We start from the raw sequence: 24,149 nt of genomic DNA, 5'->3' as shown, positions 1-24,149 counted from the left end.
TCGTTAAACTAGTAGGAAATACTAGCTAATACAAGCTGTCAGAAAATCATTAGGCATGATTTCATGCAGTTTTACACTAATTTTTATAGTTCTGATCCAACTTCCATTGAAGTTTATGGCCATTTTTCCATCTACTTTACTGGGATTTAGATTGGTCTTTGTTTCAACTAGTTTTTGTCCTGCAGAAGCACAATTATCTGTCTTAGATTCGAGCCATTAACAATACAGTGAAGTCTTTTTAGATCTGTTAATCCATGGGCAATACTACCAAATTTCAACTATAGTGATTTACCTTAAATAATATCTAATCATTATTTATAATTTTTATTCATCAGGAAATCTCTACTCAATAATCAAATATTACCAGACAGTAATCTAGTATTTGAGTAATCAAGTAAAGTAATATACAACATTTATAAAAAGGGGATACATACAAATCTCCTTTGAAATAAATGAATGTTTCTGCCTAACAATGGATGCCATAGGCAGGCACGGTTTTTTTCCTATATTCACCGAAGTACCTAGTGACTGTCAACATGGGTGCACAAGCATACAAAGGAGCAGAGTGAGTTCTTCCCTACACATTTTTCCAAGCCATCCTTTTAAATGTCGAGCAGCAGGTACAAAATTAAACAAGGGGTTATCCCCACTTTAATTCTATGATCAATCCTTCAAATAAAGGATTGTGATAATTACTGGGATAGCATTTGCCATTTTGCAACCTGAAGGTCACACATTCTGAGTAGTGATCATAATCTTTCTGTGCAAGAAGATCTCATGTTTTAAACCTTATCAGTTAAGGGCTTGAAAACAGCCTTTTGATTACTGCTTCTTTGGTTTGCTCAGTGGTTGGGGGGAAGTATTTTTGTTTTGTGTTTGTTGTATGATTTACCTTTCTTGGCCCTTAAAGTTTTCCTCCACAGAGTGGAGAAAATCCCATCTGTCCAGTCATTGGTTGCTACATCAAGACGACCAAACATCTGAGGTGCTGTGATAGCTTTGGGATTCATTCTCATTTCACGGTGTGGCTGTCCACAATCTGTAAAGATCAAATCTATTTGTTAACCATTGGTATTTCAAGCCAAATGACATGGTATGGCATTAGACTAACTTATTACTCAAAATTATATGGCTGTTAGTGGTTTACTGCTGTCAGCACCTCAAGATTACTTTGAAATTCATTTCTTCTTGAATATGATATTAGGTGTAATTAGGTATTTAAATCTATCCAAAATTAAAAATAAAGTACTCTGTCCAAGCATGATATAAAAGGGGAATCTTTGAATTGACAAATAAAGGAATTGCAACAACATAGTGACATGTATTCAAGGCCTTATTTAAGGTAGGGATTCTTTAATCTACATAGTTCCAAAGCCTTTGATTTTAAATGTACTTTTCGTGTTTTGTGCTTGGAGTACCACATAGAAACTTTATCCTCCACATTCCCTCATCTTTTGAGATATGTTCTTGCTCACCTGGGACTAACCCAATTAAATAGTTAGTTGTATTATTACAAAACTTCTCAAGCAGCCAAGGGAACACATTTATATCACCAGCATCTGACCTTTAAAATCCCTTTATTGATACAAGACTATGTTTCATTTTCCAAACGTGCCTAATGTTTAGTCAGCAGAAAAGATATAACAAAATCTTAGTTCTACTAATTCTGAGTAAAGTGTAGAAAATGAACCTTTAAAAATACGGCTTGCATTGGAAAGAAAGAGATTTTTCACTTTAAATGCTAGTAGTGCCCAGAAGTGTAAAATGTTAATGCAATAAAAATAATTGTGCTGTTTTACAAATCATAAATGGAGCAGGTAATTAAGGAAATCATATGCAAACACTTGGAAGGTAATAAAGTGATAGGGAATAGCCAGCATGGGTTTGTGAAGAACAAGTCATGCCAAACTAATCTGATAGCTTTCTTTGATAAGATAACGAGCCTTGTGGATAAGGGAGAAGCGGTGGATGTCATATACCTAGACTTTAGTAAGGCATTTGATACGGTCTCGCATGATATTCTTATTGATAAACTAGGCAAATATAACTTAGATAGGGCCACGATAAGGTGGGTGCATAATTGGCTGGATAACCGTAGTCAGAGAGTGGTTGTTAACGGTTCTAAATCCTGCTGGAAAGGGATAACAAGTGGAGTTCCTCAAGGGTCTGTTTTGGGACCCATACTGTTCAATATCTTCATCAATGATGTAGATATTGGGATAGAGAGTACGCTTATTAAGTTTGCAGATGATACCAAACTGGGTGGGGTTGCGACTTCTTTGGAGGATAGGGACATAATTCAGAATGACCTTAGCAAGTTAGAGAAATGGTCGGAGGTAAACAGGATGAGGTTTAATAAAGAGAAATGCAAAGTGCTCCACTTAGGAAGGAACAATCAGTTCCATACATACAAGATGGGAAGCGACTGTCTAGGAAGGAGCATGGCGGAAAGGGATCTAGGGGTCATAGTGGACCACAAGTTGAATATGAGTCAACAGTGTGATGCTGTTGCAAAAAAAGCAAATATGATTCTAGGTTGTATCAACAGGTGTGTTGTAAGCAAAACTCGTGAAGTCATTCTGCCGCTCTACTCTGCACTAGTTAGGCCTCAGCTGGAGTACTGTGTCCAGTTCTGGGCGCCACATTTCAAGAAAGATGTGGAGAAATTGGAAAGGGTACAGAGAAGAGCGACAAGAATGATTAAAGGTTTAGAGAACATGACCTATGAAGCCAGGCTTCATGAACTGGGCTTGTTTAGTTTGGAAAAAAGAAGATTAAGGGGGGACATGATAGCGGCTTTCAAATATCTAAAAGGGTGTCACAAGGAGGAAGGAGAAAATTTGTTCCTCTTGGTTTCTGAGGACAGGACAAGGAGTAATGGGCTTAAAGTGCAGCAGGGGAGGTTTAGATTGGACATTAGGAAAAAATTCCTAACTGTCAGGGTGGTCAAATATTGGAATAAATTGCCAAGGGAGGTGGTGGAATCTCCCTCTCTGGAGATATTTAAGAACAGGTTAGATAGACATCTGTCAGGGATGGTGTAGACGGAGCTTGATCCTGCCTTGAGGGCGGGGGGCTGGACTCGATGACCTCTCGAGGTCCCTTCCAGTCCTATGATTCTATGATTCTATGAATATTACTTCAGCGTAGTGCCATCTGTGGACATTATTCCCTCAGATATTCTGACTGACAGATGTGCAGCATCCTCTGTATCTTGGCAATACACAATAAAAAAAATTCTGCAGACATGTACAAAAAACTCCTAGAAGATTCCATATTGCCTTTGTGTTCTGTTCCAAATGAGAGCATAAACTGAAAGATTAGATTATTTTGATCTTATGCTGGCTTTAACCGCATCAAGTTATTGCATGGAATGATGTTAGATAAATGTTGCAGAGTGCATTACAATACGTCTTCTCTCTTCAAAACTATTCCTTTACTGTTTTAACAATTCTTCACAGGCAACTTTGCAAGTGTAAGATGAATCAAAATAAAACTAGTGTTGTGAAGTAGTCAGGTAATAAATATCCCCACAAAGTCATCTATAGCAACCATCAACTGGCACAGAAAAATAAGAAAGAAGATATTTAATTCTTGAATTAAACTACTGTTAGGTTATGTTTGTTACACTGGGCATGCCATAGATAGTATTTTTGCACTATTACTAATTTTACACTATCTGCTATTAATTGTATGATCATGCATAAAGTTCCCAGGCATTATCTACACTATTTACAAGTATAAAGGTTCATAAGATGCTTTTGTGAACTGAAGATATAGTTTGAACAAGTGTTGGTCCTTGGGGGTCAGGTCTGAAATTTAGTGGCTTTAAAACATAACATTGAGAGCTGGGCCCAAAGGGCTATTTATAATGCTCTCATTTACGCTATCAAAGACCCATTTGAAGTCTTGGCTGCAGACTGTTCCTTCTAGGGACAACAAATATGGAGAAAACTGCAGAAGCAACATGCTTAGTTTTGCAATAGGAAATGGGCAAATTTGCCTCAAAAAGATACCTTCCATTTTAAATAACAGAATCCAACACTCAGTGCAAACCCTCTTTTGATTAGAGAAAAGGAGGGCCAACACATAGAACCCTGAGAATATGAAATGGGTGGCAAGAAGAAAAAAATGGTTGTAATTTAGGACAAAGACAAAATAGTATGGACTTCTGAAGTCAAAGATGAACAATATCTATTAAAAATCCTTGCACTGTGCCTGTTTCACCGTCTTCCATACTTATTTCTCCTTACGAGAATCCTCAACATTTTTTCAGCTCAGTTTCTTGAGACAATATACCCACCATCCCACCCTTCCAGCCTTTGTGTTCTTCATATGACACATCTTTTAAATAAAAATCCCTGGCACTCACATTGGTAAATTAAATGTAATGCAAATACATTATAAAATCTTCTCCAAGAAATCATCAGTTTTTCCTTCTCAATTTGTTTTAATGTTCTGCATAAAATTTGAAGCAGTAACTCTGCTTACTACTCAGTAATGAAGATTTGTGTAATAGGGCACCATACTTATTAGGGATGTTAGATATTGTATAACTGAGTAGTCTTGTAACCAGAAGAAACCTTAGTGGTTACACAACTATTCAATAGTCCCCAGGTGTGGGGCAGGCAGCCAGTGTGCTCCTGGCATCACTCCCAAGGAGCCCCCTACCATCTTGTGTTGCTGCCCCTGTATCAGAGGCAGCAGCATGGAGTGGCAGGCGGGAGCCAATCTGAAAGGGGCACCAGTTTAAAAAACAGCTCTCCGTGCAAATCAGCCGCTTGCCGCCCCACACTGCTCCTTTTAAGCTCTTTTAAGCTTAAGACGGCTCATCCTTTAAGACGGCTCATGCCTACCCGCCCCGCCCCCCCCATTGCCTCTGTAGGAAGCAGCAAGGGGGAGGTGCAGGCACGCGTGGGGAGCCTGCTTAAAAGCCAGCTCCCCATGCATATTGGCTCCAGTCTACCCACGTCACCCTCTGCACAGCTGCCTCTCCAGCAGCAGTGTGGGTGGCAGGGGAAGTAGATCTAGTGCTTGTGGGGAGACGGATTTTAAACCAGCTCCTTACAGCCACTGGTTCCCGCTCCCCTCCCCTCTCTGCCTTTAATATAGAGGCAGCAAGCGTTGGGGGAAAATATATGTCGACAACATATAAGCCTATGCTTATCAGTTAATTGTGTAGTCATCTACACCCATGGCGCCCGCCGGGGGATTTCCGGGCACCCGCTGGAACATCTGGGTTGGCCCCACCCCCGGGTCGCGGCACACGCATGGTGCCGGCTCCAGGCCCGGGTCGCGGCCCAGGGCGCAGGGCCGGCCCAGGGCGCGTGGGCGGCCCCAGCCCCGGCCCCAGGGCACATGTGCGGTGCCGGCCTGGGGCGCGTGGCTCGTGGGCAGCCCCGGGTGCGCGGCCCATGCGCGGTGCCGGCCTGGGGTGCGTTGCAGGCCCCTGCCCCGGGCACGCGGCACATACACAGTGCCGCCCCCGGGCGCGCCGCTCGTGGGTGGCCCCGCCCCCGGGCGCACGGCTCGTGCGTGGCCCCGCCCCTGGGCGCCCGGCTCCTGCGTGGCCCCGCCCCCGGGCGCCCGGCAGCCACGCAACGTTGGGGACCACTGATCTACACTATGACATCCCAAATGCTTACAATGATTTATCTCGTCTGGTAAAAGTTAACATTGTAAATTCTTTAAAAGAATAACAGAATTGTAAATCTATTTTATAAAACACAAATAGTTCCATACCTGTCATGGATTTCATTAGAGTGTGGATACAAGTACTTTTACCTGCCCCACTAGGACCTAAGGCCATCATCCCATGCCTTACTTTTTGTGTTTCATACAGCTGGATAACTTTCAGTTTCCATGGTGGATGGCTAATTAGGCCAGTTTCTTCAACCTGTGGACATTGACATATATCCAAACTATTGATTTTTTTATGCATAAGAACAGTTTGCTAATCAGATTCAAGGTATATAAGCGTTACAAGATCCTGATCATATTTAATTTTTTAATGACTTTTAGTACGGCTAAAATAGCATTGGTTGAAGCATACTAAAACTCCATCTTCCATTGTCTGATACTTTTAAAGCCAGGCTCACCAAGCAGCTGAAAAAATCTGAATATCAATAGCTTCACTATCTAAGGAAGTGGTGAATATAGAGACGGATATTATACTTTTTTTGTTCTTAGGCTGCCCTGACAGGTTCCATCAGGAACTGATGACCACTATGCATTCACCCCATGCCTGAGATATGCGGCAGTATTAGAAGGTGCTTAAGGAGACTTCTCAGCAGCTAGTTACTTACTGGCTTTGGGTATCTTATCATCATCACAGTGCATAGTCCCACCCATGCCAAGATCAACAATGCAGCTGCACATATTTTTTACAAGCAGCTGCAGCCACTCCTTGATGAATGCTTACACAACTCCTTACAAAAAGAGAAAAAATACTTTATTTGAAAACTCTTCAAGTTTAAAGACACTAAGTTTAAAAAGAATACCTTGAAATGTGAAAGACCTATGATTCTACGATACTAATGTATTACCATATTTATACTCTGAACACAACCAGGTTCTCCTACACCTTTTTCTCATTCTAGGAAAATACTTTGCATCAAAAGATGCATTATTACCTGTTTGTTAATAGCAGCTTCTAGTTCTGGATAGTCTGCTTTGTCAAGCTGTATACTTGGAAAAAGGTCTTCAATCAGACTCAAGAACAAAGGTTCATCTTCATCAATCTAACAAAAATTCAAAAAACACGAGGAAAATAAGACAAATGCAATTTAGCGTAACCAATGGTGCTTTAAGGTCAAACTGCATCATACCATGGGCCTAGAAATCCCTGAAAACACAGAAGTAATCCAATTAGATTTCCAGATGTCTGGCTGATGCAGAGAGAAGAATACAGCTAAAACAGAGAGGGAAAATGTGAAACTGCAAATATGTCTACTAGTCATAAATTACTGTTAACAGATCATCAAAACACATCCTAGGACATCATATATAAAAGTACAGATTGTAGTGATGTTATAAGGGAATGAGTGATAGGCTTTCACTAGAATCTGGATAGACAGAGGGAAGCAAACAATTAACACAAGGGTTCAAGTCTGTGGCATGGTAATTTTAATTGTTCTGTCAGTGACAGAGTAAGGAAGTGATGGAGAGGAATGAGAAGGAAATCTAAATTATTCAGTTTTGAGTATTTTCCTTTTGAAACAGTGGATGGACTCCAGATGGCACCAGACACAGCTTGACATAAGAAATGGATAGAAGACTACACGTAATTCAAGTATGAAGTAGAATAGCTGGGAATCAGTTCTTATAAGCAGTAGCTGAAACTATGAGAATGAAAAGAAATACAAAGACAGAAATGCCAAGGCAAAACCCTGAATGATGCCAACAAGTGGTTGTAGCATTTCTGAACCACTGTTCACAAAGTTATCTGATCAAGCAGATGATCATAGACCCACATCCATTCTTAAAGGGGACATCTTGACTGCTAGCGTACACATTGGCTTATCAAATAAGAAAGTAGATGTCTGACCCAAAGATAACTAAGATCTGCATGACTTACCAATTTAGAAAGGTTCATATCTCTCAGAACGCGCATGACAATAGTAGATTCTGTATCAGTGGGGTTTGCTCTTTTTGCTGCCCCCAGTGTGCGTAGCACCGACAATATATTCCTCAAGCCAAAGTCATAATGCACCTAAGAGGCATGATAAGTTTGAAAAAATGAACAATCCACCTTTCTTAACATATTGATGTACTTTCTCTATGCAGGAAAAAGATTCACAGCAAATGTAACAAAGCCAGGAGCATCTCTACTGTATAAAGCCACCTGCCATCCAATAAACAGGTTACCTTTTTTCTATGTGGCCTTGCAAAAGTTACCTCACTTCTATGTTGCAGTTTGCCCATCTGTTAAATAGGGATGATGATATTTAGCAGGTTCTGTAAAGTACAGATCTATGAATGAGAAGCTCAATTTACACGAGCAGCGAGGAGTCCTGTGGCACTTTATAGACTAACTGAAGTGTTGGAGCATAAACTTTCGTGGGCAAAGACCCACTTCGTCAGATGTTTACATGCTACATTTTATCATCTAATGATGCTGTTTTTCTTCCTCTCTTAGAGGATGAGTACCTGTAGAAGGGTTAAGGCTCACGGCAGTAGCAAACTAAGTTTGACATCAATAGACACATGATCAGAACTTGAAATACTGTAACAGTAAGAGGGGCCAACAGCCACTGCGGATCCCATGGCGAAGTTTAGGAGGGCCAGTTCCACATCCCCAGAAGGGGCCAAGGGTGAAAGGGCCGGGGTTAAGGGCAGTTAGCCTTTAGCACCTCTTGGACCACTAAGATAGGAAAATTATGTATTTACTTTGTCTTTTTCTTTTCCATAAAAGTACACTTTCAGTTAATGATAATGAAGACCAAGATACTAGTATAGTTTGACCATTCTGAAATTAAGCGTAACAGTAGTTATATTGAGACCAGTACATTTAGGCACAAAAAAGTCTCTCTCCCATCACCTATATTTGATTTATGAGCATATACTAAAAGATATCCACCTCATGTACATATGCTAGTAAGCAAAAAATCTAGTTTGTTCAGAATATAAGTCAGAGCAAAATTTGTCTCAGTATTTAAAAACCTGTTCATGGCAAAGATGTACAGTGGGAACCACAATAAGCAAATTAAGGTGTTTTTTCTCAATGATTAAGGTGGTAGAAGATCCTCCATACCCTCTTTTGAGACCTGACGATGCCATGAAGTTTTTGGTCAAGGCCAACTGCCAAAGCCCTTCCAGTGTTCTGAGAGGGAGGGAGACTATATAATTCACAGTTCACCCTTCACAATTCATCTACAGAAGTACTTTAAGGTAGGACCCAGGAAACCTGAGGAACCGGAGGAAGGACCCATACTTAACACAAGTTTTTTTTTGTCCGTGGACAGGAGACCAGAGATTTCTGGCACACCCAAGAAGTATTAAATTGTGAGGCTGCATTTAAAGAATAGAGGCATATGTGCCTTGAATATTTTTGCAGTAGGTGCTTTTGTTTATTATGTGACCTTTTAGGGGAAAGCCTGAACTGACTGAGTTGACTTTTATTTTTAAAAAGGCATTCTTCAATGGACATGGTGACATATGTCACTTCTTGAAAGAAGAATTCCTAAACATACAACATTGAACTAGGAAGCATAAAATAACCTAGATCTTTGAAGTATTGCTTTACAGAGGACATATTTGTGAACATATCAATCCCAACTGGTCTCCATCAGCCTCTGCTCACATTAGAATCATAAATGGGATATGGCTGAGTATCACCTCTTTGCACAGAAAGCGGTAAGTCCAAATTAGAAGGTAAATCTAATGGAAAGCAGGTGACAATTCCTGTTTGGAAGTTGTGTTGATGAACACTGATTAGCCCCCATGTCTTTGCACTGTAACTCTCCATTCTTAGAAAACTATCTTTCAAAAGTTTAATGTCTGACAGCTCACCTGTTTAGATAGCTGTTCCTCACATAATTTGTACAGAGTGAAGAACTTCCTTGCCAGTACAATATTATCTATGAATCCACAACTAGCCAGTTTGACACGAATTATGATTTGGCGATCAGGAACCATCATGGCAACTGAACGAAAGTTTATCTTCAAGTTTTCAGGCAACTCTTGTCGCCCAGCATATCCTGGGTTCTGATTATGAGTAAAGTGTTATAATTCACTTCACTGAATGTAACAAGATAAATAAGCAAATAGATTTCTACAGAAGTCAGACCAAAAGATTAATTATTATCATTAGACACACTTTGCACAGCTAACACAGATAAACAGGTAAGTGCTGAATTTTATTTCTTCTTATGCACCAGAATTATTTACCCAGTTTTAATCAGCTACACCTGTGCCAATCTGTGTTCAAGGTAATCTTATTGCACGGGTATCAGAGGAAACACACAGGCACAAGAATAAATATAATTAGTTGTCTTTCAGATCTGAAATTGAATTTACATGGGTAGTTACTAGTACAAATAGTTTAGCAGGGAATTGTACACATTTGCTATGGAACCATTGAAACTAAACACTGCATATCAACTTTGTAACAAAAATTACTTCTCAGTCTGGAAATTAATTTTAGGAGACTAGTGATTTCAGACCCAGGGGGTTAGTAAATACAGTAAAATTTATCAAATTTTATGCAGTGACACTGTGGTATTTTCACTGAAAACTCACCACCACCACCACCCCTCCCTCCCCCCGCCACCCTTCAGAGTACCTACCATAGTAAGAAACAGTCCAAATTCAGGATTCATTTCCACATTATCTCCATCAGTGAATATAAAATTCTTTTTACGCTCCTTCTTACATGTCAATATAATTGCAATTTGCTGTGCAGCTACTGATAATACTGGCAAGTCGATACGGTTAAATTCATCAAAGCAGCCCCAGGAGCCAGACTGAGCAAGACCTTGAATAGAAAGAAACCTCAGAACAGTCCATTGGAGAACTCATATCAGATGATTAAGAAGCAGCAAATTTGTCTTTACTTGAAAAGAAGATGATCAACCCAAGTTTGAGACAAGACCAGTTATTCAAAAATAGCCAAGAAGAAACTAGGTACAGTGCAGATACCACAATAGCTTGTAAAAGGTATTTAGAGGTCTTAATTTGGTCACTATTTTGCACCTAAATTGCCCACTGGCACAACCAATTGCTGTTTCAAAAGAAATAACCTAGAACTTTCTCCCAACATTAATGAACTGTATGTGGTATTTGACAACATAAATGTTGCCTTTACAGTTCCTTTGGTACTTGATCATCTTCTTTTAGATGACACTGTTTGTGAAGAATTTAAAGAAAAGATTTTATACTACATGGCAAGTCAGATTGCATCCTGTTTCCATACTAATTTCATAATCAATTAAACAGCCTTTGACTTTAGTATTTATAAACAGTGCTTAACCTTAAAAACATTTTTTAAAGAGAGGCCAAGTTAGTATTAAAGGAATATGGCCATTTTGTTTTATTTGGCATTTCTTCTCATATGTTATAAAATGGAATTACATTTCTTTTTTGAAAAATAGAAATGAAATTTCCTTTTTGAAAAGTCACCACAAAACACAGTCAGAAAGGTTTCTGTTGAGCCATATCCTTTTAATAGGAAAAAAGTACTGCCATTAATACAGGGAACTTTCTGTTTTCTTTTAAGCTGAACAACATAAGAAATATTGTTCTTATAGAATACCAAAATCACTAATGTAAACTGTAGACCATAACTGTTGAGTATGTACTACATCTTGTTTTACAAAGAGTTGTCTCAATTTGGGATTTCTCACCTTTGAAGCATGGGAATTCTCACCTTTGAAGATTCTTCCTAGTCCTCTGAAATCCATCTGGTCTGAGCAGTTGAAGACTACTACATATTTACCAAGGCATCTACCCATATCTTTAGTAGTTTCCGTTTTGCCTGTCCCTGCAGGTCCAGCAGGTGCTCCACCCATGTTCATTCCCAGGGCCTGTGCCAAAGTGATGTAACATCTACACAGAAACAGACTGTTTTTAGGTATCTGCCTGCATTGTTCAGCTAAACTTGTCTGCTTAATGACTTAAATGAAAAATGAATCAGTGTGACTTGAAGCCCAGTTCCGGTACAAGGAAAGCCCTTAGTTAACAAATGTCCTTAGCATTTCTGCTGGGGAAGAAACATCCTCCAATTTATACGAGGAGAAATGAGCCACATCAACAGTCTTTAGAGCTTTTATTGGCCATTTTATCAGCTCAGTCTGTACACAGTAAAGGAGATAGTTGATGGGGATGCGAAATAGTAAGTGGAAGTTCATGAGGAAAAAACAGACAACAGCTCCAGAATACCAGCTTCAATCATTTTAACTTGTTTAATTGCTCAGATTAGCTTAACTAAAGTGGCTCACAAAGTAGCCAATATGTATAGTGAAGCAAAATACCATATTCACCTCTCGGGCACTGAAAATATATGTTCTTTTCCATCTTTCATTCCTATGAATCTATGACTTGACCTTATGCAAATTCAATGCAATTGGCCCAGTAACAATGTCAAATAAAAAGCTTACAGATGTTTCAGGCAGCTCAAATAGAGAAGTTCATTTTAGTTATTTTGAGTTCATCCAGGGATCATCCTATCATTGCAGACCACAGTCTAAGCAGGTCCACTCTGAGAAGATCCACTCTGATTTCAGTGAGCTCAGCTCTCAGCCCACGCCTATATTTATGCAGAAATTCAAATTAAGATCTACAACACCAGCTACATTAAATGCTTAGCTGAAGTCAACATACTTTAATCTGAACTTTGGCAGCTTCTCCACAGTGGGAGGTTGATGAGAGCAAATGCTTCCACTGACTTCCCTCACTTCTCACAATTTGAAAAGCAACAGTGTTGACGGAGATGCCCTCAGCATTCGATTTAGCAGATCTTTACTAGACCCTCTAAATCAAACTCCAGAAGATCTAACACCACAGCATTGATCTCTGTGTAAATATAGACATGGCCTCGTATAGTACTGCACAATAGGAACTTAAATTTGTGGGTAATCTGTGCAGTATTCATGAACATTTTCATATGGAATTTAACTCAATTATTTATTCTATTTTTTTCTAAACTAGACTACTTATGTTACCTTTCCTCTCAATAGCGTAGATGTTTTAACTCACAAATAAGTCAATATAAAGATTAATACAATATATAAAAGTAAATACGATTTTCTAAAAGATATTACATATTGTAAAGGAAAAGAACAAAAGTTATGCCTTGATTCCCAAGTCATGCAAACTCACTGACGGTAAGACTGAATAGGACATAAATGAGAAGAGAATTTGGCTCCAAATAAGTAAAACTTGGACACAATCCTTGTCTTAAGAAACCAAAAACTATGAACATTTGGGTAAGTAATCAAGCCTTGTTACCTGTCAGTGAGAGGAGTTATGACAAGCCTGTCAGTACAGCCTAAGAATTCATTCTGGTATGCAAAACCCACATCAGTGATGTTAATCATCATCTTGTCAGAGTCTTCATTGAAGTAAAATCTACATTGTTTCAACCACTCAAAGTCTGTGGGACTTTTGACATGCAGATGGCACTAGGAAAGTATAAAAAAAAACGCAGTAGAGGGAACTGATTAAAACCAAGCATTTTTCATTTATACAACACATGATGTAAGCAAATTTTTTCATCAAAGTTTTTGGAGGGGCCCCATGGACTCTAGTGACCATATAAAGTCATTAGACGCTCAAACTTTATGATATATTCCGAAAGACCTAAACATAGCCAAACAGCTTGGAATTTTATTCATCTGCCTTGGAAAGAGGGAGGGCTCGTTTAGTCCAGCTACCATTTGATTATATGATATTTAGGAATATAAGAACCTGCATTTTCTACTGCCTTCCACCTTGGAGGCCTGTGCAAACAGCATGTAAAATGCCTCCAGATCTGAAAGAGGAAGGAAGTAGAGAAGAATTAAAAGAAATGAGGGTATGTCTACACTACCACCCTAGTTCGAACTAGGGTGGTAATGTAGGCATACCGCACTTGCAAATGAAGCCCGGGATTTGAATTTCCCGGGCTTCATTTGCATAAGCCGGCCGGCGCCATTTTTAAATGCCGGCTTGTTCGAACCCCGTGCCGCGCGGCTACACGCGGCACGGGCTAGATAGTTCGAACTAGCAAGCCATTCCGAACTATCTGTACACCTCGTTCCACGCCTCGTGGAACGAGTTGTACAGATAGTTCGGAATGGCTTGCTAGTTCGAACTATCTAGCCCGTGCCGCGTGTAGCCGCGCGGCACGGGGTTCGAACAAGCCGGCATTTAAAAATGGCGCCGGCCGGCTTATGCAAATGAAGCCCGGGAAATTCAAATCCCGGGCTTCATTTGCAAGTGCGGTATGCCTACATTACCCCGCTAGTTCGAACTAGCGGGGTAGTGTAGACATACCCTGAGAGAGGTCTTAGCACAAGAGCTTTTTTGCATGTAAGTGCTAAAGTGTTCAGATACAGTAAAACAGCCGGAGAAGTGGTTAAAAAAAGGAAAGCTGTCATGTAAAGTGAGACACTGGAGGATTCTCTTCCAAACTATCCCTTATCTAAAATGTACTTATTTTTATTCCTAAATAGGAAAGGTTGGTGGGACTAGAGAAAGGTGAGTCTTGACTGGCTAAAGAGGGGATGAAAGAGCAGCAAGAGTCTTCTTTCTTGAGATCCCCACAAGCAAGAGAATAAAATATACCCTCATCGGTGTCTTTACACTTTGAAAATCTAAACAGAACTTGGGTGGTAACTAAGGATGTAAAAAGTCGGTTAAAAATCTTAGCCATTACATGGTTACATGCACTGCAGGCTCTGACGTGCAAAGCCCACAGCAAAGCGTTCCTGGGAGCAGGGCCACCAGACCCTGTCAGCCCCGCTCCTGGGGTGGCTTCACTGCCACAGAGTTTACCTGACCAATAAGCATCATCTTAACAGTTAACTAGTGAAACTCTTAATATCCCTTGTGGTAACTTATGTACTGTTGGCAAGTTTTCTCATGACCTCCAGAAGGTTAGGAAAAATTCTCCAGGTTTCCTTGCAGGACAAATATTTTTATTTTCCTTTTACAATACTTGTCTCATTCCAGATTACCATGGATGCAATTTAATAATCTTACAACCAATATAACCCTATATTTCTACAAAACGATAGCTAGCTAGATAGCTAGATAGCTAGATAGCTAGATAGATAGATAGATATGGATATGGATCTATGTGTGTGTGCAGCACATCAACAGACAGCTTCTGAAGGGTTTGCTTCCTCCATAAGAAGAAGCAACCCTGAAAGAAAGGTCAGAGGATGAGCTATTTCCTGCCTGTAAAAAAGTGGAAGGGCTTTTTGAGAACAAGCAATAGGGGAACTGCCTTTGTCCTTTAATCCAACAATAAATACATGTTCTGTTGTTACTTAGCTTGTGCCTGGATCATCATTCCACTGCCTTCTTGGGTTATGCCACCAAACAAGAAATCACAACACCATGAAACAAGATTTGGCCTGCAAGCACCACATAATAAAAAAATGCTTCATGTATTACTAAAGTCAATGGATATTTTTGGACTGAGTTGTAATTTATACGAGGCATTCCCCTCGATCTAATTCCATTAGGCTGCTCTGGCTGTGTGACATAACTACATGGATGTAAGTGTATTAGTCTTTGGGTATGTCTACACTGCAAAGTTAATTCAAAATAACAGCCGTTACTTTGAATTAACTTCAATAGCGTCTATACATGCAAACCGCTATTTCAAATTTAATAGTGGAGTGCTTAATTAGAATTTGGTAAACCTCATTCTACGAGGAGTAACGCCAAATTCGAAATAGCTATTTTGAAATAAGTGCTGTGTAGACACTTAATTCAAATTAGATGGCCTCCAGCCTTCCCAGTTTCCCCTGGTGGCCACTCTGGGCCAAACCAGGAAAACTCTTCTCTTCTCCCCCAGCCCCGGAGCCCTTAGAGGGGTAGACTCTTGCGGGACAGCACGTGCCAAAGCCAGACTTGCCAGTTGTCTCTGCTTCTGACCCAGTGGCCCCATAATGAGCCAGGCAGCCAGTGCCAGCCAACCGTCCCCCGGCCAGTCCCCCAGCATCCAGGGGCCAATCAGGGGCCGTAGATTGCACGTGCCCACCTAGACTGGTGCGGAGATCATGGACCTCATAGAGGTTTGGGGGAAGGCCCCCAATGTCCATGATCTCCGCACCTGGAGGAGGAATGTGGCTGCCTATTTCACACAAGCCATTCAACTGAAGCCATAGATATCAAGATTCAAGGCCAACTTTGCCTTGAGCAGACAGCCTTTCCAGGTGTTCACAGTCACAACATCCAAACATGTATAAAACTTTTAGCTGAGAAAGCCACGTTAATCCCAAGTCTCTGCTCTGACTGGGAGAGGGAAAATCGGCAACAAAACATGGAGCGATCTATCTCTTCAGTAATGCCAACTCCTTTAGAATTGAGGCTCTGAACAACTTGCAAAATTTACATGGAATTTGGTAAAAAATTGTTCCAGAGTTGACCATTCACTGGAAACATCAGGGAATTGTGTTTTGGTCTGATTCCCACAATGCAAATTGGCTGCGTTTAAACTTAGCCCAACTCTGAAATTATTAACAGTGATAATGAATTCTTAAATCCTCGCTCACATCAGCAATTGTAAAAGCAAAGCCTATTTTTCTAACAAGACCAAGTAGTAGAAGTCACCTGTTGTCTGTCAATATTTTTTCTTCCAATCATGTAATAGCCAGACGGAGTTCTTCTTTAGTTTCAAAATTATTTTACTGCTTGTGAAGTAAAACCCTTAAATTATCCATGGATAGACTATAACCTGTTCTACAGTAGTGAAAGCTTCCTCACAGTATCCCAACACCACACTTCACAGGCATAAAATGGAGAATCAGTCACTAGATATCGGTATGCATAATTTAATGTTTAAAAGGGATCATTCAGCAGCCATTGAGCCATGTTTAATAGAACACCGTGACAGCACACAAAAGGCTATGCTGAATACTTACCAGATCATCAAAGATGTCCCTCTGATGCACATGGATAGTGATTAGTGTCTCGTATTTAATTCGCTCCACAGGACTGAGGTCTTTAGTTGTCATGTCTATGAGAGTGTTCAGCAGGTCCAAGAAAGATTGGTTTGTCTTCTGCATTATTTTTTTATCATACCTGGCATTAGTCAATGCTTCTTCTGAGTCTCTTGTCCAAATCATTTGGATTCCCAACAACCCAACCTTTTGAAAAAACAAACAGTATACTCCATGGAGTTTTTTCAGTTCAAGCACATAAATATGCTTTTCTATTAATACTTAATAAATTACTTATTAAAATTAAATGCTTAAAATGTATTAAAAGGTGTAACTCATCCCTTTATCAGAGAAATAAAACTAATGAGAGTAAATGTTTCACATCTCAAGTTCTATTTGATGTACATATGTGATGCCTTTTGAAAAATCAACTTGAGCTGCACACATTTGAGGACAATGCATTTTTTTAAATCAAGGTTCACTTACACATTTCCTCCTAATCTAAACTATCTGCACTATTAAGGCTATGTCTAGACTGCACCCCTTTTGCGGAAAAGGGATGCAGATTAGACACATCACAATTGCAAATGAAGCGGGGATTTAAATCTTCCCCGCTTCATTTGCATGAACATGGCTGCCACTTTTTTCCGGCTCAGGGCTTTGCCGGCAAAAAGCGCCGGTCTAGACGAGGATCTTTCAGAAAATAAAGCCTTCTCCGAAAGATCCCTTATTCCTCTTAAAATCAGGAAAAGTTTAGGATTGTGAAAAGTTTTGGCCATGGTGTCACAGATTAATTTTTGCCCACAAACATATGCATGCTTCTTTGTTGTACTGTTAAGATTTGAACATTTGGATTGCACAGTATTAAAAAACTAACAAGACCAAGTACTGAAAGATGTTAAGTGACTTTCAGTTTTGCATTTCCATAGCTGGCTGCAAATTTCAACACAACCAAAGCTGAAGGGACCAAAAATGGCAAAAATTATCTGAGAGCAACTCCTCACCCTTTTTAATAATCTTACCTGGGCTGGGAAAAAAGAAAGAAATTCAATCAGCTGGAATCCAGTTTCCTGGATATCCATGGCTGCTTGGCGAATGACAGTATGTAATGAAGACTGGGATTCCTTTAAGAGAGAATTGAGCCAGACCTCCACATTACCCTCAGCCATTACGGGTTTATCCAACTCAATTGTCTCACCCTCTCGAGAACAAATCGACAGAATTCGATCATATATCTAGTTGAAACAAAAAAACATATATAATATACAGATTATTGCAATGAGCTTGTCATTTCTCCAACATCTCTACAACACAATTAACTATTTTTAATCCTGGTAATTTATTGAACTGGCCAGATTGCACCCACCAAAAGAAAGGAGCTACTGTAACAAAATAATGACTAAATCCCGGTAAGGTTTACTCAGAACCAGGGTTTCCTTTAATAGTGTTTTAGCAATAACTGAAGTAAACTTTCAGTTTACTACATAAGTGAATAAAAGGCTGTAGGATAATCTCACTTGTTTAGTTTTATTTCTATTTTTATCATAGTGCCTCAAGACCCCCAATGATCTAGGCACTATACAAACGTACTCTCTAACCTTGAAATCTTAAACTAAAATACAGACCACGAGTGGGATGCTTAAGAACTTGCCCAAAGTCACACAGCCACTCACTTGCAGAGTCAGGAGCCAAATCAGTGCCTTAATTCCAAGATTATACTCGTATAAGAGAGATTTTTTTAAATCTCCGGAAGGTCTTCAATATATAAAGCAATAGGATTTGTGCTCCTGAAATTTGCTGTCATTTTTGTGAGTCTCCTCACCAGAAACCTAAAGGTTCAGTTTCCCATTGTGCCCATACCCCAACAGACTTGCTAAGAATGAAATCAGGTGGCAAAAAGACTTCTTACATTGTACACTCCCGGTGGTGAGCACATTTGCAATGTCAGTATTCTCATGACCACCAGGGCTGCTTTTGGAACATACCAATACTGGTACAAGCCACTTCAGAATGTGACTAATGAACTGGTAATACTATTTGCCTTGAGTGGAAAAGTGTGCTTTGTTTGGAAGAGGGAGAAAATAGTACATAACCTAAAATCCAATTCAGATACTGAACTCTTGGTCTTTACAGACCTGTCTTTTAAAAAAAAAAACAAGATAGACATTCTTGTTTTGCCTACTTTCTAACTCAAACTCCTGGGCTTCAAAGGTTTGGTTGAAAGAGTTTGGTTTTAAGTTTTGCAAGTGACATAATGGAGGGGAGAACCTAGACAGGGGTAAAATTGTTTCTAACCAAAAAAATGTCATGCACACAGAGCACATGCTTGTGGAAAGCTAGTTCTCTTTCGCTGGAAATGCAGGGGGAATATTATAGTAGAACATAACCTTCTCTTTTCCATCATAGATGTATGTTTTCAAAAGTTTAATCTCCTGTGAAGAATGTGTCAGTGTTTAAAGCCAGTAACTTGATGTTATGTTCCTAAAGCAAAAAATAGGTACACATTTCTGAACTAGCATCCTCATTCTGAACACAATTAGTCTATCATGTGAGCTAAGATTTGTAATCCAAGCCTTCACAAGAAAAAAAAAATTAATCAGTACTAGGGTACTCAGGATCCCTAGTGAATCTGCCACATGCACCATTTACCCATATAACTCTGCATTTAACAAACATTCATCATTTGCCCCTTTTCAAGACAAGTGTGGCAAGATTAGAGCAGTGCCCACCTTTTCATGGAACCTGACAGTTTTAATGTTGTCAAAAACATTGAGCAGGTGAGCCTGTATAGTGTGAGAGTCTGATGCCTGGCCAAGTATCTCCAGGAGAGCAGGGTCTGACACAAAGAAGAACCGAGGAAAGGAAAGTCGTTTTTTCTCCAGGTACCTGAATTTAAAAGAAAAAAGGCTCATGGTGGTAATTTATTCAGCACTGCCTTCATAAGGAGAGCTTCATCTGCTCTCTTTAGTGATGAGAGAAGTTTTCTCAACACAACACATTAATTCATTTCTCATTAGTGGTAAAAATGGCATCTCAGACCCATTGTGCCCCAATGGGTTAAGATTCTGCTTTGATGCTTCTATTTAGTATTACAGATGATCTCACTGTGAAAGCCAGTCGAGGTTACAGATCACTCAGAAGAGTACTGTAATGAAAATTTGAGAGTGCAGTTCTAGCTTGTTGAAGTTGGATAATTTTGTTAAAATGAAGCTAATGAAATCTGTGCCAGGTTTCCTTTACTTCAAAATTATGCATTAACTTGCACCTTCTCCCTTACATGCATGCACGGAAAAATAAGCCTGCACTCCCAGCCACAAGCAAGAGAATATTACTAAAGTAATTATTCTATTGTCTAGTCCTGTGGTTGTACTAATTATCACAATTTTCTTGCCCTTGAACCTTACTAACAGTCTTACCCTGTAAGTGACTTTTGACAGATCTCAAGCTGTTCTAACAAGTGTGGCAACAACTGTCCCAGGGTTTCATCTCCAACACAGCACTGGACCACATTTGGCATCTCATGGGCCCGCATCAAGATCTTCACCCATGATTTATCTATGTTAGAGAAACGCTTGGCTTCCTATGGGGAAAGAGGGTGGAAAAGTAAGTCATTAACGTAACTGATATCTTCAACTCGGATAGAATGAATTCTAAATTCCTGAATGCTGCTAAACTAATGTTCAGACCACTCAGATTTTGTCAACTATCCCCCAGAATATCAATTTTTGTTAGGTGTAAAACAGGCTAAGAATTCTCTGTAAAAGCTTTCACACTTTATTGTCAAGTCTCAGGCACTGAACCCAACATTTCCCTTCCCTACTCATCCTTCCTTGAAGTAGGAAGCAAGACTACTCAGTCGCTAGCATTTAGATCCATCACTATTAAATAGAGCACCCCAGATGTATATTACTTACCAACAATAATGTTAATTTTAATACTAAATAAAGTAGGAGACATGTTAAATGAGTAAGACTCCCAGCAGAGCTGTATCCTCTTAATTGGAAAGATGAGTAAATACCTTTACCAAATATAAGTGACTAAGGTAACAGTCTAAACATAGAAAAGCTTACTGGGTCATCTAATGTAGTTTATCTCCCCAACAGTACAGTAATGTTCTCGATTGTACAGTCCATGTTATACTCAGTCTAGCTTTAGTTTGTACTCAATAATGAAACTTAGACTATTCCATAGGCAAATCTATTTCAGATAAGTTTTACTCACAAAATTCGCAGTAAGAAGCTTAGATGGTGCATGGACTCTTTATACAAAGTGATTTCACTTAAAGAATATACTTTTTAAATTATAGGGGATTTACAACATATTTCATATACACACACATTATGATGATTTGTTATTTTTTATGACTTCATGAATGGCTGCCTCAACTGCTATACTCAAGTTTACAAAGCAATTGCTAAAGGTACGTTTGTTTTATATCAGGACAATGAAATTATTTAAGTGCAATTGCCTGTGTTCCTAATTATTGGATTTGTACTTGGAATTAACTTGAGTATACCATAATATATGTGATACAAACTGTGCAAACAAAGGGTGAATTTGATACTTAGCATGATGCAAAAAAGTAAATGCTAAAACCTACAGGTCTAGAAAATGCTTCGGTCATTTTTCAAATTAATTCAGTTGTGTATGTAGCAAGAAGAGTTAAAAGAAAGTAGCTATTCAAAAACCTTTGGAAGCTGCTTTGCAATGTCTCCTCCCACAAAAACAGCCTCTAAATAAATCCACAAGTTCTGCACTGTCATCCAGTTCTCAATTATATCCGTTGAGTTGGAAAGGTAGTGTACCCATTTTTGGATCTGTGCCTTGAATGGGGTATTGTACCTAAAAAACAACATAATGTTGCAGCAATAAAAAGAAAACTATGATTTTTAAAGCATACTTAGGCCTTATCAAGCACAAGACATATTAAGTGGGGAAAATTCGTGCCTTATGAAAATTGGATAGCACTCACACCCCCACACACATATGTAATACACTACATTGATTTGATGTCTTCTATACACATCTACAATTAAAGTTTTTTCCTGAATCAAATCTTCCTCATCAATAATCCCTGGACTCCAATGAGAAAATTACAGTAAGGAAAGCAAGACTTGATACACAATCTTTCAAAAGCCCTGCATTCATAAATATAGGCAATGTGAACTATTCTAGGAATGTTGAAGGATCAATGATGTTTTTAATGATTTTTTTCTGTACCAGCTTACATAATAAAAGTTAATACAACTGTCTGTAGTATAAGGAAGTGTGAGTGGTCTTTTCTGCAATCTGTAATTATATTACAGATTGAAAAGTGTCAGAAATCCCAAAATTGCCACCAATATTCCCCTGAATGGTATCCATCCATGCATGAATACATTTTGTTATATACACCAATGCATGCATGGATGAGCACCACTGGTAGAAACACACACTGCCAGTTATGGGCATTGTGAGCACTCTGCTAATCAGCTGAGTGGCATCTGAATCAGTCCTGGGTGACCGCCCAAGCACTGAGCTTACAGGGAACACTGATTGCCACTACTGTGTAGCCACATTCTCATTTAATTGTTATGACCTTAGCGCCCGTCATCCAAGATTCCCCTGATTCTTACATCGTTACATCACATTGCTGAGTTGCCAAAAAATATGAAAATCCAGACTGGTTTGCAAGACATCAATTTTTCCATCTAAAGAAAAATTCCTCTACAAGTGGATAACAGTTAAATCTCTTAAATTCATTCTTTAAGTTTAATACACATCACTGAGTTTGTGTTTTATATGATAATTACACCTGAATTTAACATGGATTGTGTCCTGTGAACTGTACAGATGCTTATACATGAGAAATTCTTAGAACCTTATATGGCCCTTGTAGTTCTTCAGGGAGTGCCGGTCAGGATTTACTGCAGAGGTGTCCTCACAGGTTTCTGGATCCATTGATGATAACTAGAAGGCTGCTTGCATGTGTGCTGAGTGATGTGTGCCGTGTTGATTTGTGTACTTAGTCTCTACAGCAGACCCCAAGAGAGCCCCCAAAGACCACAAACCAGATAAGGATGGAAGTGCCAGGCCAAGTTTATTGTAGAGCGAAGTACAGTCACAGTTGTCAGTAGACTCTACTCAACCACTACTCCTATGTACTTGCCACAATGGAATGACTCAATCAGTGGGAGGTCCCACTGCCCCCTAGGTCATTCAAAGGCTGTCCCCCAAGACACCACCTTATATATAGGGACAACAAGTCACACCTCACTGCTGACGTATCAGGTTGCCACCCTCTGACGTTATCAGGTTACCACCCTCTGATGCTACTTAGATACCATCCATCACCCTGTACCTCGTGGTTTGATTAGATCATCTCTATCCATCATTCTGTCATTTTAGACCCTTTCTTGAACCTGAGTCTGTATCTATGGGGAGTGGGTACCAAGATCTTTTTTATTGAGCTAGTGATTTCATGTGCTTTTCACTTATGACCAATACCAATTATTGTTCTACAGTCAGTACCTAGCACCAATTAGTGTTTTGTACTCTCAGCCCTGTTTGTGCCACGTTCTGTGAGCTGGGGCCTGTCTCTTGCTCAAGGCTTAGCTTTGCTTTATGTTAGTCATGTTTTACCCATTGTTAACTAGGCCTCAAAGCAGGCCTGTGCTGCATGCGCTCATGTTTTAGGCCCTCATCTTACTACAGCCCACAGTCCATGCAATTAGGTCCCCAGAGGAGAGGGGTACAGGCACACATAAAAAGAATTCTTAATCCTTTAGGTTCCAATCCTGTACCATGGGTATCTGTTTATATCTACATGCAGCCCCACTGAGATCAATATGACTCAGCAATGGTAAAACTGACCACCAGCCTAGGGCACTTTTCAGGATGGGGCATGTTTAGCACTAATATACTTGTGATATTTCGGTATTTATTTTATAATTTTTCCTCTTACGTTGGAAGGGGCAACTTTACCTAAGAAGCCCAAATGTTTTGCTAATAACGAATGCCCTCTCCTGTTACCTGTTGCTCAAGAGAGAGCCCAGAACCATCAAGCTATCCTCCATGCTAGCAATCGTTTCTGAAGTGCTGTCTCCTCTCAAGAGCAGCTCACCACGAGTTTTAAAATTGGCGAAGGTGAAAGTTTTGTTGTCCCACTCGGCAATAACCTGTTTCAACTTCTGCTCAATGTCTCTCTCCTTCACAGCGCTGATGCAAATATCCTAGTAAATAAACAGACAACTAATATGAATAGCTCTTTCAGCTCAGCCTCAAGCATCCCCATTCTACTACCCTCTCTCCCCATCAGCATTAGCTAAGCTCCACGGTTAGCATGAATTGGTAAGCATGAAGACCACCAACATACTTTTCATGTGCAGAAACAATGGAAACGTCTGTATTCCTCTCAACATTAATACACCTGAAAAAGGCAGGAAGTTTGATACTGCTATCCCTCTACAGATGCGATAAACGGGAAGGTAGAGAGCTATTCCACTCACACATGGCAGCCACACCAGCTGTTTAACGCCAATTTAAGAATACAAAAAGCTGCGTGGCTATATACCTACCGTT

The 24,149-nt window shown here is 39.7% G+C and overlaps 1 protein-coding gene across 2 annotated transcripts in view; it reads right to left on the bottom strand.

The window, feature by feature from the left end:
• Positions 1 to 24,149, bottom strand: part of DNAH5 (dynein axonemal heavy chain 5) — a 253,320-nt gene that overhangs the window by 105,782 nt on the left and 123,389 nt on the right. For both annotated transcript variants that reach the window (XM_075921464.1, XM_075921465.1), the window contains 14 exons: positions 23,601 to 23,800; positions 21,278 to 21,431; positions 20,006 to 20,169; positions 19,319 to 19,475; positions 17,612 to 17,824; positions 16,572 to 16,796; positions 12,946 to 13,118; positions 11,366 to 11,544; positions 10,287 to 10,474; positions 9,511 to 9,705; positions 7,577 to 7,711; positions 6,633 to 6,740; positions 5,743 to 5,896; positions 893 to 1,039 (listed from right to left, as the gene is read on the bottom strand). In XM_075921464.1, coding sequence (XP_075777579.1) covers positions 893 to 1,039; positions 5,743 to 5,896; positions 6,633 to 6,740; positions 7,577 to 7,711; positions 9,511 to 9,705; positions 10,287 to 10,474; positions 11,366 to 11,544; positions 12,946 to 13,118; positions 16,572 to 16,796; positions 17,612 to 17,824; positions 19,319 to 19,475; positions 20,006 to 20,169; positions 21,278 to 21,431; positions 23,601 to 23,800 — 2,392 coding nt within the window. The remainder of the gene's footprint in view (positions 1 to 892; positions 1,040 to 5,742; positions 5,897 to 6,632; positions 6,741 to 7,576; positions 7,712 to 9,510; positions 9,706 to 10,286; positions 10,475 to 11,365; positions 11,545 to 12,945; positions 13,119 to 16,571; positions 16,797 to 17,611; positions 17,825 to 19,318; positions 19,476 to 20,005; positions 20,170 to 21,277; positions 21,432 to 23,600; positions 23,801 to 24,149) is intronic.

Source organism: Pelodiscus sinensis, chromosome 2, assembly GCF_049634645.1.
Source record: "Pelodiscus sinensis isolate JC-2024 chromosome 2, ASM4963464v1, whole genome shotgun sequence".
Taxonomy (NCBI): Eukaryota; Metazoa; Chordata; order Testudines; family Trionychidae; genus Pelodiscus; species Pelodiscus sinensis.
This window is presented reverse-complemented; position numbering and strand designations above follow the sequence as displayed.